Source organism: Clarias gariepinus, chromosome 23 (assembly GCF_024256425.1).
Source record: "Clarias gariepinus isolate MV-2021 ecotype Netherlands chromosome 23, CGAR_prim_01v2, whole genome shotgun sequence".
Classification (NCBI taxonomy): Eukaryota; Metazoa; Chordata; class Actinopteri; order Siluriformes; family Clariidae; genus Clarias; species Clarias gariepinus.
Genome location: NC_071122.1, coordinates 14445293 through 14465140, shown reverse-complemented (window position 1 = coordinate 14465140; position 19848 = coordinate 14445293). Strand labels below are relative to the sequence as shown.

Genomic DNA, 19848 nt, shown 5'->3' with positions numbered 1-19848 from the left:
TACCGTGTATGGTGTAAATCAAAACTAATTAAAGTGATATGCTAATGTCATTTTAAAGGGACTTGACAGCTTTAATAAATACCGAAATCTTGGTTGCTATCCAAGAGGCTAACTTTCACATTCTGCACGCTACTTGGCATGTGCACATTCGCATCAATAATATAACAATCAACGTGGATATGCAAGTAATTTGCAGTCCAAGCAATTTGGGATTGATCAGTTGTAATTTGTACTGCAGTCACTCGTTATTAAAATCTAAGTAAAAAAGGCTTTCCCTGGTATGTACACATATAGTAGTAGATTTAGTTTTTCGCATGGTCTATGCAAAGCCACATATAGTTTAAGAGAAATAAAGTCTCTCATAATCTTGACTTATACTAGTAGTATTAGATTTTTTAAATAAGCTAAATAAATACAAATCCTGTTTTTTTTTATTCTTGGACAACCCACAACATTTTTATTTATTCGAAAATTCAGTTTTCAGTTATGAGCTCTGCATATATAAAAAAAAAAAGGATTTTTTAACTTTAAACTTTGAGACAATAATTCAAAACATATATGTTGTGTTTTTTTCCTAAGTAAAATATTCCTATACTATAAATTTAACTTGATTAATTAATTTAATTGAGTTTACATTTTATTATTATAAATTTAATATATTTAAAAATGCAGAGGTTTATGTGTCATTTTTGCATTTAGTATATTTGTCCTTATAAAGTTTTTTGTTTTAATATAATTCATGACACAATATTTTATATTTATGGTCTGTAAGTCATCTGACAGTTTTTTTTTTAAAGAAATTTTGAACGAAATCCATTGCCCTTTGAATCCTTTAATGCTTGTAAAATAAATACTCCTCTCAAAACCAAACACAAATTCTCAGCATGTTAGCAGGTTAATGACGGTCATGAACGAAAATGTATAACTATAACATTTGGGCTGTATGGAGAATATACAGGAATTGCTAGCAGCATATTGTAATCCCAATGCGAAGTGAGAGCCGGGGATTTAGAGAAAAGTTGCTGTGTGCTATGGAATAGTAATCTGCTCGAACAAAGATTTGTCTGTCAATGTGCGTCTGGTTTTAGTTGTTTTGTTAAACGCAGCCAATCATCTGAAGCGGGATCTTCACATGGGCGGGTGGAGGAGGAAGACAGGAAGAGATTGAGTGTGAGTGAGGTGCCTGCAATTACCATTTTGTGGGGCCCTTGTGGGGCTCTTTCAGAGTAAATAATTAAGCTTTTCACAAAAAAAAAAAAACACAGGGCCATTAAAAGTGTGGTGAAGGAGGCGTTTGGAGGATCGGCCTTGAGACAAACATAAATTAGAGTAGCCAAGAATGTTTTTCTTGTCGAGAGGTTGTGCTGCTGTCAATGTGTGAAAGAGAGCAAAAAAAAAATAAAAATAAGTGCACACTCACTCTTTCTCTGTCATCTTTATTTTCCTTTCTTCAGTACTTTACCTCGGCAAGTTTTCATCTCTGACATATTTAGCCGTTTTGAGAGATGTGCTATGAGGGAGCATTAGTGCAGCCCCAGTCCCTGTGAATACAGAGCAACATCACGCTGTCAGCTATGTGGTAGCCTATTTCACATGGCATCCTGCACTGCCAAAACCAACTGTCGACTTCCTCTTTCCCCAGAAACGTACTGATACTCTCTCTGTTGGCTTTTCCCTTCCCTCCAGCTCTGCTCTGCCACATCACTCCACATGCTTTTACATCATCACCATCAGGTCCCCAGACTTTTAGTGCCTAGCAGTAACCTCAGAGCCTCCATAAATCTCTCCAGTAAAGTGAAATCGCTCGGGAAATGCATGTAAAGTGCGGCGCATACTGATTTGGTGTTTGACTTTTCCGAGCCGCCCCTGGAGTAATGCTGTCGGGGGGTTTGGGTCAGTGCCACCTTATCCGCTAAGCCTCACTCCCGGAGATGTATGCTCAGGCATACGGACTCAATTACCATACAAAGCCGTTCTGTAACACCATGCTCATGAGCACTCCCACCTAATTGACGTTCTTTGTACTGAAAGTCTAGAGTCGCAATTCTTCCAGCAGCCGAACGTTACTCAGTCATCGTTTCCCTATTGTACGCGTCATTTTCATTTTGAAAGCCCATGCAAGCACATGAACTTTACTACTATAGATAGACATCCTTGGGAAATTGGGTTTCCCAAAGGCTCTTGATGAGTATTCATTATTGTTAAAGGCTAAAACAGCCACGCCCTGCCTGTCACATCCCTTGTGGCATAACTATATTCAAGCTAATGAAATAACACATTATTTCAGGAGAAGCGGAGGCAGGGATTTCCAGGTGTGAGTGTGGTTTTATGCTTGTGAAAGACGAGAACCTGCTCTCTTTTATGCTGAAGTGATGCTATTGTGGTGGCTGCTGCCAGCTCAGGTCCTCTTTGCTGAACAAGATGTGGTAAGAGTGTGTGCCTTTGTTGTGGCAATGTCACTGGGTGCGATGATGTGCTCTAGATATACACAGCCTAAGCCACAATTTATTGAAACTGTCTTGTTATGAAAAGCTCATGTCTGCAAACATGAAGATTCCAGAGTAGTTTCGACAAAAAAACCTCCATAATAGAGTTTGAACATCTAAAAATCTTATGCATTGCTTCGAATATTAATAATGTATTATTTAGTTAATGCTAATTTCTGGGCCAGACTTTGGATGTTTATAATGCGACTTTAAAACAATGTCCATCTAGTTAAAATGCAGATTGGTATTTTAATTATTAATGCGCAGTTTCAGGTTTTTAAACAGTCCACAGTGGACATATTGGTCTGGTGATAAACTGACAGGTACATTTCTGACAGTCTGGAATTTAGTTTCCATATCTGTTAATTACCTGCCTCCATATTTTGTATAACTCCTGACTAGGACTGCTATCTTCTAAATGTTTTAATGCATAATAAATATGTGCAAATGTGCTAACGCTCCAATGTGCCATCAGATTCATTAATAGACTCTAAAGAGAATGACTTCTTTCATATCAGAAAAGTATCCCATCTTGCCCATTTTGCCTAATAACTCTGCAATTTGAGACACTTCTACTTTTTTCCCTTCTTTTTTCTTTAGCTTTGTCCCTTTTATCGTTAGATAATTTGATCGACAAGGGATGCCCTTCCTGTCATAGCCATCCTCTGGGTTGTATAGGGTATAGGGTTAATAGTCTTGCACAAGGACCCGACAATGGTGACCCGACGCTGGTAGGGCTTGAACCTCTGACCCTCCGATTAGCAACCCATAGCCTGAACTCCCGGAGCCACCACTGCCCCTGAGTCAAGGCTACTTTAAAAACTTAAAAATACCTTGTACCCTCGTGTTAATTTATATAATATAATATATATATTGTAGCGTTTTTACGCCGGGAAGGATGGTGGAGAGACAAGTGAGCTTATTTGCTGCCCAATGCAATGGCTGGGAGTACTTTATTAGCACACAGCAGGTATGGCATGAGCAGCACCTTCACTCAGGAGCCTACATCCAATTCAGCACTAGCTTGAACTGGAGCACATTTCACACGTCACACACCCCCCTCACACACAACAGGGCCTAAGCCACTAACCAGAACACCTTTCCCCAACATGGTGAACACACACCGACATCCCCGCAAGGCATGCTGGTCGTCAGCCGCCGCCCCGCCCACGCCACACTGCCCCCACCCGAGCTGTGACCGTCCCTGGTCACTATGACGAACTCCGTTTCGGAGGCGTGGAGGCGGTTGGCGCTGGCGGTGGGAACGCCGGCGTCCTTTGGCAGGTGAGGGGTGAACGCGAATGTAGTCCTGAGGCGGTCCGGCCTCCAGAGTTCGATGGTTCCCCGGCATGCGGCTGGTGAGGCGCAAGACGGTCCCGGTGGGGCAAAACTCGTGCCCGCCCTGCCAACCGCACCCGGTAGATGACATCGGAGAGCCGAGCTGGCTGTGAGTGTCCACGCCCATTCGCCCCATAGGTGCCCCCACCCAAAAGTCTTGCAGCGGTGCCCGCGAGCGCTGGGTGGGGCCCTTCCGCCTGGCGATGAGCGGTTCACAGTTCCACAACCCGTGGGAAACAGTGGAGCCGGTGTCCACGAGCGCCCGCAGTAAGACGCCGTCCGGCACACAGTCGATGTAAAGCCCCGCGGGGCTCCCCAACCGTCCACCCGGCGCTAGGTTAGCGGCTGCTGGTGTACGCTGTCCCTCAGGCCTGAGAACGTTGAAGTGGTAGTCCGGCGGTCCCTGGCCTCGGCGTCGTCGCGGAATCTCGGAAGCGGTGTCGAGGCCTAGCCGCGACGGGTAGCCCTGTCCCCGGCTAGGTTCACCTACCAAGCGCCACTGAGCTGCGGGCGGTCGCTCGGCTCTTTCGCCGTGATGTGCCGCCATTATGGGCTCAGCGCGCTCGATTTCGCGCAGCGCCTCCTTACGGGCACCCGCGCCGTCGCCTCGCCGCGAAACGTCGGAGAGCTGCTCGTTGCCTAGCCGCGACGGGTAGCCCTGTCCCCGGCTAGGTTCACGAACCGAGCGCCACTGAGCTGCGGGCGGTCGCTCGGCTCTTCCGCCGCGATGTGCCGCCGTTATGGGCTCAGCGGGCTCAGCGCGCTCAGCCTCGTGCAGCGGCAGGTCGCTTTTCCGGCTAACGGCGCACGGAGCTGTATCTTGCTCCGGCGCTTGCGCAGCGCCAGCCACCGCCCCGAGATCCAGCGCCGGGATTTTCTGCTTCCCACTCCCTGTTGGTTGACGTGGTGTGCTCGCGCTAGCTCCGCCAGGAAAACGCTTCTTCTGCGCGAGTAGTCGCTCCGCTACTCGGCGGCCCGCTTGGATTTTTAGAAGGTCCTCCTTTGTGCGCTCGAACCCGTTATTCTCCATCCCACTTCTGACACCAATGTAGCGTTTTTACGCCGGGCAGGATGGTGGAGAGACAAGTGAGCTTATTTGCTGCCCAATGCAATGGCTGGGAGTACTTTATTAGCACACAGCAGGTATGGCATGAGCAGCACCTTCACTCAGGAGCCTACATCCTATTCAGCACTAGCTTGAACTGGAGCACATTTCACACGTCACACAACCCCCTCACACACAACAGGGCCTAAGCCACTAACCAGAACACCTTTCCCCAACATGGTGAACACACACCGACATCCCCGCAAGGCATGCTGGTCGTCAGCCGCCGCCCCGCCCACGCCAAAATATCATATTTTATTAAGTTCAACTTCAAAGCCAGTTTAGAAACTAATGTTTTGTGCAAATGAACAGGAGGAGAGGTAAAATATTAAATTTAGATTTTGCTATTTGTAGAAACAATTAACCCATTTTAATACTTACTAATAGTTTAATAATGGTCATAATAATCGGAAAGTTGATTAAAATTGCATTATATGCAATGTTTATATAATGTTTTTCAATGAGTTTCAAATAAAAATTTTATTTGTCACATACTGTAAACAGTAAAGCCATACACCACATGATATGCAGTAAAATGCTTATATGAGTACGTGTGACATAAAAAGAATGATCTCTCTACGATGATTATTTTTATGAATTAAAAAGAAAACTTAACTTAAGGTGGGCTGATTTTATGCCGACAATACTTTGGTCGCCCAACTATATGTAAAATAATGATGCGTTAACATACAGCTAATCATAGCTTTGACCCCTTGGACAGTCCATATTTAAATGTCTTACTTTTGTAACTACTCACCATTTCTATTGTTAGAGAATAAGTTGTAGGATGAACAAAAGATCCCAGAACAAAGAAATTTAGAGAACATATCTATATTTAAATATCCTAGACTTTAACTTCTTAGTAATAAGGTTTGCAGATCGAATTTGAAATACATCAGAGCGTGCATGAGAAGACAAAGGACAGTGTCCTTTCATGACTGGAGGGTGTGATATTCTGCGGCGTCCAACCACACTGCTAACCACCTCCCCAAATAAACAGACCCCGTACTAATGAGCAGGAAGGCAATTTCACACTGCGGCACACCCCAAATAGCTCTCTGTGGCAGTTTTAAAACAGGCAGATTTAACAGGTGTCTTTTTTTTTGGGTTTCGGAGCGTGTCTGCCAACCAACCAGTTTTCACAACAGTAATCCTCCAGCTGAAAGGATCCTGTTTCCTATCAATTAATGTGGAGCTGCATCTATGGGGGTCCTTTGTTTGTCGCTCTTGTGATGAACAGCTGACATTTCTAAACTTGATTCGAAACGCACGAGCTGTGTGATGTGTATGCAACACCGCAGAGCAGAGCAGAGCAGAGCACGCATTTGCGAATCCCCTTAGTGCAGTTCGGCCTAGCACTTTCTGCACACATCTATCACACTCTGAATATTTGCAGCCTTCCTAAAAATCCAGCCCAGCTTTTAGTAGGTGTTGCCAGAAGAACGGTGAGCTTTGTGGGCATTTCAAAGCCCGCAGAGAGTGTTGAAGGTTCTGGTTTTTTTTGGAACTGCACTCAGGAACTACCCCTGTTGAAAGCTCAAGTTAATTTCTTTTTCTTTTCTTTTTTTTTTTTTCCGTGCTTGGTGAAGCTGAAAATATTGCAATGTTTGGGACCCTGTGCAACCTTAGTCTTAGCATCATGCTTTCTTACCGCTCCTGCGCTAGCAACAACTGACACTCACCGATAAGTCCACTCCGTTCATAACTCTTACAAATAAGGACGTCCCTGACATTCCTCCTTTGAGATGGTAAACACTCTTGGCATTAACCTATACATGGAGCTGATAATTATGATATATAAACCCCATGTTGTTCATTAAATCTGAAGCCTTTTGTGAAAGTGATGATCTTCCTTTGAGAAGGGTTGATCGGGGCGCATACAGTATGGTCAAAACCAAAAAAAAAAAAACATAAATATATCAACCATGTAATAACTGAATTGTATGTTAAATGTTCATGTGGACGGGCCAAGGTCTCTTGCATGGACCCACAAATAATTCCACTGCATGCAAAGCCACTTAATTGGAAATTCCATTTATTTTCCGGGAAATCCAATGGCAAAAACTGTAAAATTGCATTCTTTAACAAAGCTTTGTGTATATGTGTGTGTGTGTGTGTGTGTGTGTGTGTGTGTGTGTGTGTTTGCGTTATAAAGCATCTAAATTGCAGCTATTTTCAAAGCACTATTAAAATGTTCAAATGTCCTGATGCATGAATAAAGAAAAGTCTGTAAATATTTAACTGTTTCCAAAAGCTAGAACTTGCAAGACTTGTAATTATGTCAGCCTCAAGCTAAGACCACAAAAAAAAAGTCTTTTATACTAAAGAGCTTGTGAGAGGAAATCAAAATAGCTGCGTAAGACTGCGATAAAAGAAAATGAAAGGAAATGTCACTGCCTAATTCTTTATAAGGTCCAGTAACTTGGCTTTGCCCTAATTAACACAGAAATTTAATTAAGGGAAAAATGCATTATCATGGATTAATCATGTGAGAATTTTGCATACCAGACATGATTGAGTGAGTCGATGCATCAGGCGTTCCACCTGACTACGACTGAGAAGGCGTCCTTTTTAAAAACCCAATTAGCAAAGGTGTGCTTTGTGCTTTCATTCCAAGTAATCCAGACCGGGAAGACTAACCGTCTTTCGTGCTTGAGGAGACTTTGCAAGAGGTTTTTAACAACATCATGAAGCTAAAGGTCTGGCAGGACCAGTTACACGGCATCTAACCCACACTGGAGTACTTTGAATGTCGAAGGAAGTCGACTCAGGTTATCGGCTTCTTCTGATTTCTCCCAGCGGTCCATTCTCTTGCACATGGATTATCATTCCATTCCCCAGTGAATGCCACATGAGTACCGTCACTGTGCAGACACACAAAAGACGCTTGTCTCCGCAGCTCGCACAAGCTGTAGCATATGCGTTTCGTTCAACCAGTGTGTGTGTGTGTGTGTGTGTGTTTGGGGGTTGGGTTGGGGTGGTAATAGACACACAAGATATAGACGTCGTCCTTAGGGTTATTAAAAGGCAATCGGGGGGTTTCAGAGATGTCTGAACGCCTGTATGACTTGGGTATTTGGATACATTAATATTATTATAATTAATTAGGCAACTGAATATGGAGACCTTTTTTTAATTCTTTGATTTCATATCATTTCATACATCATATCAAATCAAAAACCATAGCCTAAATTGTTATCTTTGCAAATAACCTAAAAAGTCTGCAAAGGCATATTGAGGACAAAGACTGGGGTTGATTAGCAATTCCCTATGTCAATCTAGGAGGACGTCTTTATTGAGAGTGTCTCTGGTGGTTATCTGAGTGCAGTGCTACTCCTAACCCACATCCTGTTCCACACGTAAGCTCCCCAGAGACCCTGCCATATAGTGAGCTCTTGTCTCCGAAAGATGTTGGCTGAATCGCACAGTGGGAAAGTAAGAATCCAGTATTTCCTTCTGCCTAGATTTCTGTAGATTCCCTTTCAAACGTAAGAGCTCGTTTCAGTTTTTTTTTTTTTTAACCACTCGAGGCTGTGGGAATAATAAAGTGGAGTCAACAGTGGCGCTTCAATATGTTGATAGTATTTTCGGCAGCCTGCTGTTTTTGACCTGATGTAACGCCTAAAAGAAGTGAATGATTTTATTGAATATTTTACATTTCAGCAATTCATTGCACTGAGAATGAGAAACAACTGTTAATGTTACTTCTTTGAGTGTATGCTATTCAGGTTTCTGTTTATCGTAGCTGCGTCCATTAGTGGTTGACTCGCAGGTACTTTCCATAAACCTTCTTGTGATTAACGACTTGTAGTCTGATGTTTGACTTAGCACGGTTGGCAGCCACAAGGTCTTCGAGTCGTACATAATGCGATCTTTATGTACGTTCTTTAACCTTGAACGTTTGATCTCTCGTCCACAGAAACCTTAATGGACTCCACTACAGCAACGGCTGAGCTGGGATGGACGGTATTTCCTGTATCGGGCACCAGCGAGAACAGTGTAAGTGTCATGTTTTTGTAGCGAATGTAAGAAATTAGTGGTGAATCAGGAAGTGAAGTAACTATGTTCAGCTCTAGTTTTCATACCACATTACCATCACGGATTCTACGCTGGAACTATTCCCAGCCCTTATAAGACCTTCGGGCCACGTTTCGGTGAGTTTGAAGCGCTGAGTCAGACGGTAAAAAGCTGCTTACTAGCCCAGCGCTGTTTGGTGAGTGGGAATCCAGAGGTCCTGACTACTCCTTAGTCGTCCTTAGTCGACTTAAGCAAAAAAAAATAATAATAATGTTGTCCAGTAATTTGCTAGTGTATTTTGTTGAAAAAAAATCCCTGTTGTATTCAATTATTTACGCTTCTGTGGTCTGTTTTGAGGGCTGGTTTAAATTATACTGTACCATACATCTGCATTCTGTCCGGAGAAAAAGAAAAAGAAAAGAAAGAGGGGAGAATGAATGAACCGGGGAACAATTTTCAACAGGCCAGTTACTGGGAGAAAGAACCTTTTTTTTTTTTTTTTGTCTTCCTGGTATAATTTGCTCTCCATCACCATGTCAAACCCAAGGGCATGCAGCCTCTTTCTTTGCTGATGCTGCTCTCAGTGTTCGAGAACACAGAGTAAAAGGTATCAGACACCCTGCTTCTGGATCCAATCTAAACAGAATGAGTTTCTCTTTTTTTTTTGTTATCTCCAAAAACATGAATTGAAATTGCCTCTGCTTGCATCATTTTTTTTTATTTATACTAAAATGTCTCGATTTATTTAAGATACAAGTCAGATTAATTCAAGGACGTGACAGCAGGTGGTTTTACCTACAGTCACATTACCTGTCTGAAGTGACTCAAAAAAGTTTTTTTTTTTTTTTTTAATCCAGATTAGATTTTTTTAGGGCTGTCTGAACGCACAAATATGATGTTTTTAAGCTCGGATCTAAATCACTTTCATACGTGGTTAAAGATCAGATAGATATCTGATACATGGTTATACGACTCACTTGTGGTCCTAGATGATCTAGATTTAGTAGATATTTGAGGTAATGAGTCTGTCCCAGCAAAAATTTAAGAAACGTACAGAAGTGTTTGAGCAAAAGCGTACTGATGCACAGGTCCGTGCTGATTCAGAGGACAGACGCGCCACATAAAAGTCAGAAAAAAATCGTTTATGACTTTTATGACTTATAAAAAAGTCACTACAGAATTATGAATGTGAACTGTTATGACATGCAAATCTGATCTGACCCAAAAATCGTAGATGAACAATGTGGCTTGTAATACAGTATGAGTAGCCTTATCTTATGTAAGGTCTTATCTGGGTTGACAGATAAAAAGTCAAATAAGTAAAAAATGTGGTTAATAACTTTCTGTGGGGCATTATATTGCATGACGTTACATTGAGAGACAACATAGTGCTAAGAGACATCATAGCATCTGGGCCTTTTTGGAGGTCTTAACATAAAATTCCACCTTTTCTAAAATTAAATCATAAAGGTATTAGTACAGTATGTACCCTTTAAATGCTTGTGCCCACTGTCTTTCTGGTGTGCTTGGGCCCGCTCATCATTGCTTGCAACTAGGTTTATTAATTTTAGATTATTTACAACCAAAAACGTGAATTTGTTGAGATTACATAGAACCCTTGTTTCAAGAATTCAACAATCATTTGGTTTAATAAGTCTAAAACAGTTGTATGCATAAATCTGTATGCATCCTTTCTGTAATTGACTAAGTCTCACACATCTCACGTTCAGTTGATATGGGAAAAGGCAGAGGCTTGCAGCGGAGCAGAACAGGTGTGCTTCTTGATTCCTGCTGAAAGAGCGGCCTTAAGTTATTGTCTTACACCACCGCTGGGGCACAGGGTCTGAGCTACAAGATCACTATCAGTCAAAATATGGAGTGCTCCGTCAACAGTCGGCTTTCCTGACACTGAGTAGCTTAGTTAAATAAACTCAAACCTACTGCGAGGTATGTGAGGAGAAAATATCCAGATGTGGCAGGCATTCACTACTTCATTTATCCCTTTATCCACCCAAGCAGCTGTTCATAAACGCATTCATGCAGTCACCCATCCTCATGTAGAATGTTCTCAGGAGTGCACAGTTTGGTGTGTGGACCACAAATGGGCAATAAATAGTGATACTTTTCTACAGCCAGATTTGATAAATTTTTATCATTCTGAATAATGCATTCAGAATAAGTTCTGTTCAAGTTAAACCGGGATTTGTCAATAAAATACAGTGGTACCTCTGCATACGAACGCCACAGCGTTGTTATTTTTTACATTTACATCATTTCCTATGGGAAATATATTGCATCTTGTTTACTTTAAAAGACAAATTATTATTACCAACACACCTACCAGCATGCTTTTTGTTGGTGGTGGAAAATGGATAATCTGGCAATATAGAAAGAACATGCAAAGAAACTCTAATATCCCTGTGCCGTGCGTAAGTATTGATACCCCAACTATATATTGCAGTGTTAACACCAATAATCATATGGACTTACAGTATTGGGATTTTTACCGTTGGATTCATATAGTAATGTGTATTTATTTATGAAACAAGCTATAATTAAACAGAAATACAAGTAAATTTGTAATGAGATCACATAACACATTCATTGCACACAGGTTACCTCCATTATGGTAATGATAGGAATTTTGGCTTGCTGCTGTTTGCACTAAAACTAACTTAGAGGTATCACAATGAGGGGTGTGAATACTTTGCTTAATTTAGGCAATTTTGTGTTGAATCATGAAATATTCAAATTAATCACAGATTTCAATGATATATAAAGGGGGAGATGGACGTATATATATATATATATATATATATATCAGGATCTAATTTGTAATACATAAACAAAAAAAAAAAAACATCAGTGTTGTCAGCATCAAGCATGACTGGGCAACCCGGAGTCTCGTTCGTTCATTTGTTTTCTATACCACTTCATCCTGCACAGGGTCATGGGAAGCCTGAAACCAATCCCAGGAGACATTAGGCACGAGGGGCTACACAATCCATAGCAGGGCACACACTGACACATACACTCATTCACACATTACAGCAACCATGGGAACGCACGTGTTTGGACTGTGGGAGGAAACCTGCTAAGCACAGGAAAAGCATGAAAACTCCATGCACACATACACAAGGCAGGAACCGAACCCTCGACCCTGAAGTCTAGAGAATCCCTGGAGTCTTGTAAACGTAGAAAAATAATAGAACCGTAACACATTCAATGCAAGACAAACTAAACAAAAAATCTCCGAGATTAAACAAGGAAGCTAATGAGCACTGAACAAGTAACAACAGACAGCCAAAAGGTCAATATAAGAGTCGTAAAAAGTCTGTAAAAGTGGCCACTGTCACACACTGCTAGGGGGAAACCCCTGAGATTGTGGTGTTGACATTAGAGCTTCTAAAGATAATATAAAGATCACATCATTTAGCCTAAATTTTATGAATAGGTTCTCAGTTTAAGGTTTTATGACTTTTATGACTATCTGCCGTAATTATCTACAGAACTGTACTAGGTCTACTTCTGCACACTTTCTATATCAATGGGCGGCATACAAAGAGCTAGGAGTTGGAAAGAAACAGATGTTCCTAAAGCAGCCATGTCTGTTTATAATATATAATACCAAACACAGTGGGCCTGTGAGTGTCTGGGAAGAGGTCTTTGGTTTAGGGTGCATTCCAAAACTGAACAACAGTCATGTTTCTTGGCATGCCAATTAGGGACGGTTTTTAATGTCGAATTTAGCGATTTTAGGGTCTCTAAAAAAATTCTGTGTGGTCATTCTGTTATTGTTAAGGTCAAATTGGCAGTGGTAGTGTCTCATCTTTTATCTTTAAACTGTGGTTTACAGAGAGCATTTTAAAAAACAAACTACCAGCAGTTTCTAATACAGTATATCTACCAAATTGTTGGTATCCTTCCATCTTCTATACATACTGTATAATAAAGTTGTAAAGTTGACATAAATACATGTTTTGTTTTAATTTTTGTCTGCACACATCACGTTAAACTGCTGAAAGAATTTTAATGGGGTGTATTTGCCTAAGCTTGAGGTAACATATAGGCTTTGTGTCATCGCAGTCGGCCCACGGGATGAGAAGATATGCTACTTTGAATTTTAAATAGAAAAACGCACTTGTATCATAAAAAAATCGAAATTTAAAAAAATCATTAGTTTATCTCATTCACACATTTTTTAAAAATGTGCTTACTGTATGAGTGTGTTATTAAATTCCACATGTACAAAATCGCGGGCACATCCAGTATCTTCATAACAGCTCTAATCTGAAGTGCTGTAAATTGGGGATTTTTGAGACTGTAACACTGAATGAACTTCTCTGCAGCCGAGGTAAGTTTTGGTCTTGCAAGCCTCCGAGTGGTGCGGTGGTACTGTAAAGTCACCCCTGTCGCTAGTTTGATTCCCGGGTGATGCTGTAACCTCTCGCAGCCGGAGGTCTAGAGAGAGCTGATTGGCCGAGGGGACGGATGAGCGGTACTTAGTGCTCCCACATTAATCACGGCTCTACAGCCAATCAGGGGCGTCCGTGAGCTCAGGTAAGCGTAAGGAGCGGATAGCGCTGTACTCCGAGTGTGTTTTGCTGCCCTAACGGTGCGTGAGGGAGCAGTTTAAAAAGATGCAGTTGGCTGGCTTCACGTGGTTCGGACTCCCAACTGACTGGTAGTAGCCTTGTTGTGGGAGCCCCCTAGTGACGGGGAGGAATTGGAAATAATAAAACGCCAGTTTTATTATGGCGCTTGAAGTGTTTTGCAAATACGTCTGACAATACTGTTCTGTTCAATACTGACAAAAACTATTCCAGAATAGCTGACCCTTTTAATAGGTAAAAAAAAATCCTTATTGCTTTTAAATGTAAAAAAATCCAAGCTTATGTCTAAACTTCCGACTATATACAGTATATAGAGAATGAAAATAAAGGGTTAAAGAAGCAACTGGAAGCTTGTTTGTCTAACTTCACATGTTGCACATTACCAGTAGATCGCAGTAATTGGACTTGACTGCTAAAGATGGCTCAGTTCGTTAGCTTTTCCCTACCTCTCTCTCCCTGCACCCTGTTTGTGGTGGGAAGCCCAACGGTGCACAGATGCAGACTTCTACTGCTCTGTAATTCAACACAGAGATTGCCTGTCATTTGTCCCAAATGTCCCCTCAGGACATACGTGTCTGCTGACAGATTTCTCACCACTAAAAATTTGGGAACTCAGCATTCAGTACGCTTTGTTCTTTGTATTTTTTTTTTTTTTTTTTTTTTTTTTTTTACATGAATCCATTAAAGATTCATGAATTTTTGCACCAAGAATGCTTTCTCCAAACTCATTCTGCCTAGATTTTAATAACTCTATGTTAAAAGAACGTAATTCATTAGATGAGATGTCAGCAGTGCTTTCCTTATCCAGCACTGTATTACAGTATTATGAGTGACAGTCTTGGGAGAGAGCTATGATAGCTGGGCGCGTGTACTTTTTTTTTTTAAGACTGTGACAGTTTATTAGTGAAAGATGCTGAAGTCCAGATAAAATTTCAAGAGTTTTATCATGGCGGGGCAATTAATACTGAAAAAAAAATGGTTATGGCTGACAGCATTTTCATCCCCTGAAGCTAGCCTGTTTCATAATTCATGAAAAAGCAGTCTGTTATGCTAGACCGTACTGATCGCAAGCCAGAGAGAATGTCAGGGAAGCTTATAGATTACATCACATTCGATCTTTCTGCCTTTTTAGGTGATGAGGTTATTGAGGTTATTGTTTTTAGTAATCGTGTTCTTTATGTCAGTGGGCTATTGTTTGTCAAAATAGTGACTGAGGGTTCAAAGCCTGTAGCATACCAAAGACAATGTCCTTAGTTACATGTGTTTAATTCCAGTTTTTTTCCAGTATTGCTTTCCACGACCTTTATAAGTATTGGCTTACTGAAAGTGAGATATTGAAATTGGCCCACTGTACTAGTTATCTATCCATAGTATAGCAGTGAGGTAAGTGACAAAGACCTTTCCAGTACTCCTGTAATTGAAATATTGCATGGAAAGGCCTCGTGAGACGTTCACATCTAATGATCCGAGCCATTAGGATAGTTTAATTCCAAACTAACACAGAGTGTGACGACCCTTTTTATACTTCAATGCAACCTTTAAGGCCAAGTCTCAAGCCACAGAACTCAACAGCACCTCAGCCTTTCTGTTTGAGTGCCAATCTCTAGGTTGTGGAATGGGCGCAAGAACTAACGATGTCCCACTTCCCACACGCTTCTTTATGTTGGACCCATGCTCCTGAACTGAGGCCTCAAAAGAGAACAGCTTGTGTTATTTTCTTTTGTATCTAAAGGCCCTCATATGCTTCTTCTTTCTTTGGTGTTTAGTTCCCGTGTTCATTCTCAAGAAAATGTGAACTACACACTCAGGAGTGGAATCTTAAACCAAGGCCTTTCTTCTAACAATGCCTCATATTTTAGTAATAAAAAACAGACATTTCTACGAAGGACACTTTGAGAATTACTCATCCAGTGTGCTGCGCTGTACCTAGTTGTGTTACTTGTGGTGTTAACAAGGGACTTCCCTAATTCTTTATAGCAAGCACAAATGTGAAGCAAAAGAAGGTGGGGGGATGGAATTCTGTGCATGCAGAAGCCATGCTGATGTGCTGTCTTAGATTTTCCCTATTCATTTTTGAAAGCACATGACCACCTGCAGCCATACTCCCACTTAACACCGGGGGGAAAAAAACCTGTGAAAATGATGTTTCATTTAATTTGACATTAGGTGCTTGATCGTTGGGCCCTTATTATGCCTCATTTGCTTTTCTCTGTTGGTTGAGGCAGAAAAGCAATGGCAGGACAAAGAGAGGCCCTTCTTCAAAATAGGTTTGTTTGGGGTTTCTCTATTCCCCCTTCACGCCACCTCTTCCCCTTTGCACCATGCTTTGCCCTCCCTGACTCTCCATCTTCATTAGTAACTGCATTGCTTCCCTTCTAATCTGATCAGTCAATTCTGCAGCCTCCATCAAGAGGATGTTATACTCTTGTCTTCTCCTATTTATTTGACCTTCAGATGAATAGAGGAATGATTTTGCTTAAAGGAAAGTGGTAAGGTCAGCGGCATCTAATGCGCATGGACAAATTTGTTCATTTCTATGACCAATATTAAAGCACATGACACATGACTTCTCAGCTTACAGAATTAAGGCAACTGAACATTAAATACATTTGTAATCCTTCATTTGGTGGTCAGAATAGTCGTTTTCATAACAAATGAATCACCTGATAGAGTTTATGAAGATAGCTACCAGCTTGAACGATACCAAGGTGTCTTAAATAAGGCAGTGTTGTGGCAAATGCTGCCCTGTGCATACTGTGCAAGCTTCAGATAATAATACAGACATTATTCAGAACGAAGGACAAAATCTAGTAAAAGAAAGCTGTTCTAATTACTTTGCGGGTGTTTGATAGAATGGGGGTCTTGAACACGAGACTTGACGCTCTCACTGAATCCCGTCAAAACCCTGTCAAAATCCTCGTTAAGCAGCGACTAATTTGGGAAATTATGTCAGCAGTGAAGTGAAGAGTGAAAGTGGGAGGGGGTGGGGAAGCGGGTTAAAGGAATCGACGCTCAATGGGCTTTGTGGCCGGAGTGTAAAGAAGCCTATCAAGTGAAGAAAATGGCTTTTCCCCTGCTGATCAAGGTCAAGGTTCCGACTCACTTGTGGTTGGAATCTTGGTTGTTTAGTGCTGAGGGCCCTTAGCTTGATCCTTATCCAACTGACTTGAAAACCACAGAGAAGGCATCTGGAGTCACTTTAAAGCCAGCAGTGAAGTCTCTGGTGCATGCATCCTTATTGCTTGAGTGTGTGCAATATATAGCTGTAAACTTAATAAGAAGTCTGTTTCCATCTCCTAAAATGGTCATCCGTATAATTGAATTATTCCAAGTTTGTAACGCGTAAGGGGTGAAATTTTATGTGTTGGAACTGCCAAGTTTCAACCCAGTGGTCTGCATTAACAAGAGGGTTGACAATTGCCGAATTCTGTCAGCCACTCGTTTTTATTTTAAATCTAAATAATGTTTCAGATTTTATGGGTGAAAAGGTGAAAAACCCCCAAAAGAATAAAGGCTAGAAGTTTAGTCATTTTTTTTTCATTGGCAAGGTCACTTCCTTTCTGGATACCTTCCCTCATGTTTATGAAAATGCTAAAGATAGCCGGTGGCTATATTTAGCATCTTCCGATGACAAGCGGAAACCACCTCAGCCCAAAAAAAAACAACGATTGACTGCATAAACACTGGCTTTAATCACCTGCTCTTCCATTCTTAGTGTACTGTTTCAATAGGACATTCTTTTAAGGGCAAATAAACAGCCACGGTTCACTTGGCCAAGTCGAGGATCCATCAAAAAGGTCCAACTCTAGCCAATTTTACTGCCAGTGCCAGTCGTTTGGCAGGCTAGCCAGAAGATTTCACCCTCATCCTCACCTCATACCTCTCCTGCCCTGTAATCTAGCTGGTGCCTGTGGGGAAAGTTTCTGAAAATGGCTCGGCTACTTTCTGAACATCCCCAGAGAGCCTAGACAGACATGAGAGAGCATGTTTCAAGATGTTCACTATTGCCCTGCGGTTTAAAGCTCATGTATTCATGTAAGTAATTTGTGAGTTCCCCCTCAAATGGGAATAGGCTTACATGGGCTGTCATAGACTATAGGGCTTTAGACATCATAGAGACACCAGAGGTAAAGAGTATAAGAATGTACTCTCCTATATCCATTGTGTAAATTGGAAATTCCTTTGATTTTCTCTTGCAGTGGGAAGAGGTGAGCGGGTACGACGAGAACATGAACACTATTCGCACCTATCAAGTGTGCAACGTCTTCGATGCCAACCAGAATAACTGGGTCCGCACCAAGTACATCCACCGGCGAGGAGCTCAGCGTATCCATGTGGAGATGAAGTTCTCAGTGCGGGACTGCAGCAGCATCCCCCGGGTACCAGGGTCATGCAAGGAGACTTTCAACCTGTACTACTTCGAATCGGACGGGGACACGGCCACTAAAATTTACCCTCCCTGGATGGAGAACCCGTGGATCAAAGTGGACACCATCGCTGCCGACGAAAGTTTCTCGCAGGTGGACTTGGGTGGACGTGTGATGAAGATCAACACAGAGGTGCGCAGCTTCGGGCCCGTCTCACGTAATGGGTTCTACTTGGCCTTCCAGGATTACGGCGGCTGCATGTCACTCATTGCCGTCCGTGTTTTCTACCGAAAATGCCCACGGGTCATTAGGAATGGGGCCGTTTTTCAAGAGACGCTTTCGGGGGCTGAAAGTACTTCACTGGTGGCAGCAAGGGGTGTGTGCATCCCCAATGCAGAGGAAGTTGATGTACCCATCAAACTCTACTGTAATGGAGATGGCGAGTGGATGGTGCCCATCGGTCGGTGCATGTGTAAGGCTGGGCATGAACCTGTGGACAATGGCACTGTATGTCGAGGTAAGCACAAACGTAATCTCATTTTCTCTTTAGTTTTGGGGCAATGTTTTTTTTTTTTTATTCAATTCTGCATTTGAAATGCTGCTTTTTTAGTCAGAATGATAAAATGGTTGAGAAGACCCTGTCTGTTTTCCTATACCTTATAATAAGTATTTAATAGTATTACAATATGGATAAAAAATACATTCATGGGCTCTTTCAATGTGATCAAATCATTAAATAATGTTTTTTTTTTTTTTTACTGCTCAAGTGACACTTTTTTTTTACCTTTCTTGATCCTTTCTTCTATAAAGCATAATTCCTCCAAGGTTTTTCTTTTTTCTTTTTTTTTTTCAGTAAATGTAGCATGTAGAGCATAGAATACAGATGGCCTTGGCACAGCTGTATTGTTGCTACACCTCACTCCCTCTTTCAATCGATCATTCCTTCCTTCTTGGAGCTGTCTTTCTATCATTCCCGCACAACCAACCACCTCAGGCCAGCCCCCTCCCCATCCCTCACCTGTGATTCAACCACCAACCGTCAGCCCTGTTCCCACGGCAACGCCAGCCTGCAGACGGGCTCCACGCTGGCACAGACGACACAATAAAACGCCCACCTGTGTTACAATCCCCCCATTTCTATACACACACACACACACACACACACACACACACACACTTGTATGCACACACATACAAATACAGACACAAACACACACACACACACACACACACACACACACACACTCATTCGCTCATTCTGTGTGCTCTGCCTCTTTCATAAGGCAGGCTGTAATTATGACACTGGCCAGGCTAAACGGTCACAGTAGCCGATCATCTCTCTCACCGAGTGGCGCTCTGCTTTTAAGTGTTCAATGCCAGCTAATGAGAATGGTCACCCAATCCCCCACCCCTCTTCCAGCTTTCGAAATATATGCCCGTAAAACCTGGGCAAGAAAAGACAGAATAATTACATGTTTGTGTGTTTTTCTAAATTACTGGGTGCCACCAATTTTAATATCCCATTGGTCTTGTTCGGTTAAAGCATATTTTGTTTACGGCTAGATGTAAAAAATGTTGAAATGCTAACAGTCCTGCTTTTCAAAAAGCAAGATCTTCTATAGATTTGAACAAAGGAACCGATCCGAGACCATCCAAGCGAGGTGGTCTCAGTCCGATTTCCATCAAATACTACCGCAGTTTGATCGCTAACGAGAAAGCGCTTCAAACCTGAAACGATCCAACTGCACGAAGTGAACTAAACCTGCTGTGCATTTTGGGTTGTGAGCAGCATTTCTGTGTAGATCTGAGCCAAAAGAAATGTAAGGTGCTGTAAATTTGGTTTTGGATTCAGCAAACAGTATGAGAGCTGCTTTTCTGCCCTGAGCTATTTTAGAAATCCGTGACTGTTCTATGCAAAAGTC

General features: G+C 41.9%; 1 protein-coding gene across 3 annotated transcripts in view; it reads left to right on the top strand.

The window, feature by feature from the left end:
- ephb2b (eph receptor B2b) overlaps window positions 1-19848 on the top strand; it is a 154622-nt gene that overhangs the window by 53359 nt on the left and 81415 nt on the right. For all 3 annotated transcript variants that reach the window (XM_053483769.1, XM_053483770.1, XM_053483768.1), the window contains exons 2-3: window positions 8849-8928; window positions 17759-18443. In XM_053483769.1, coding sequence (XP_053339744.1) covers window positions 8849-8928; window positions 17759-18443 — 765 coding nt within the window. The remainder of the gene's footprint in view (window positions 1-8848; window positions 8929-17758; window positions 18444-19848) is intronic.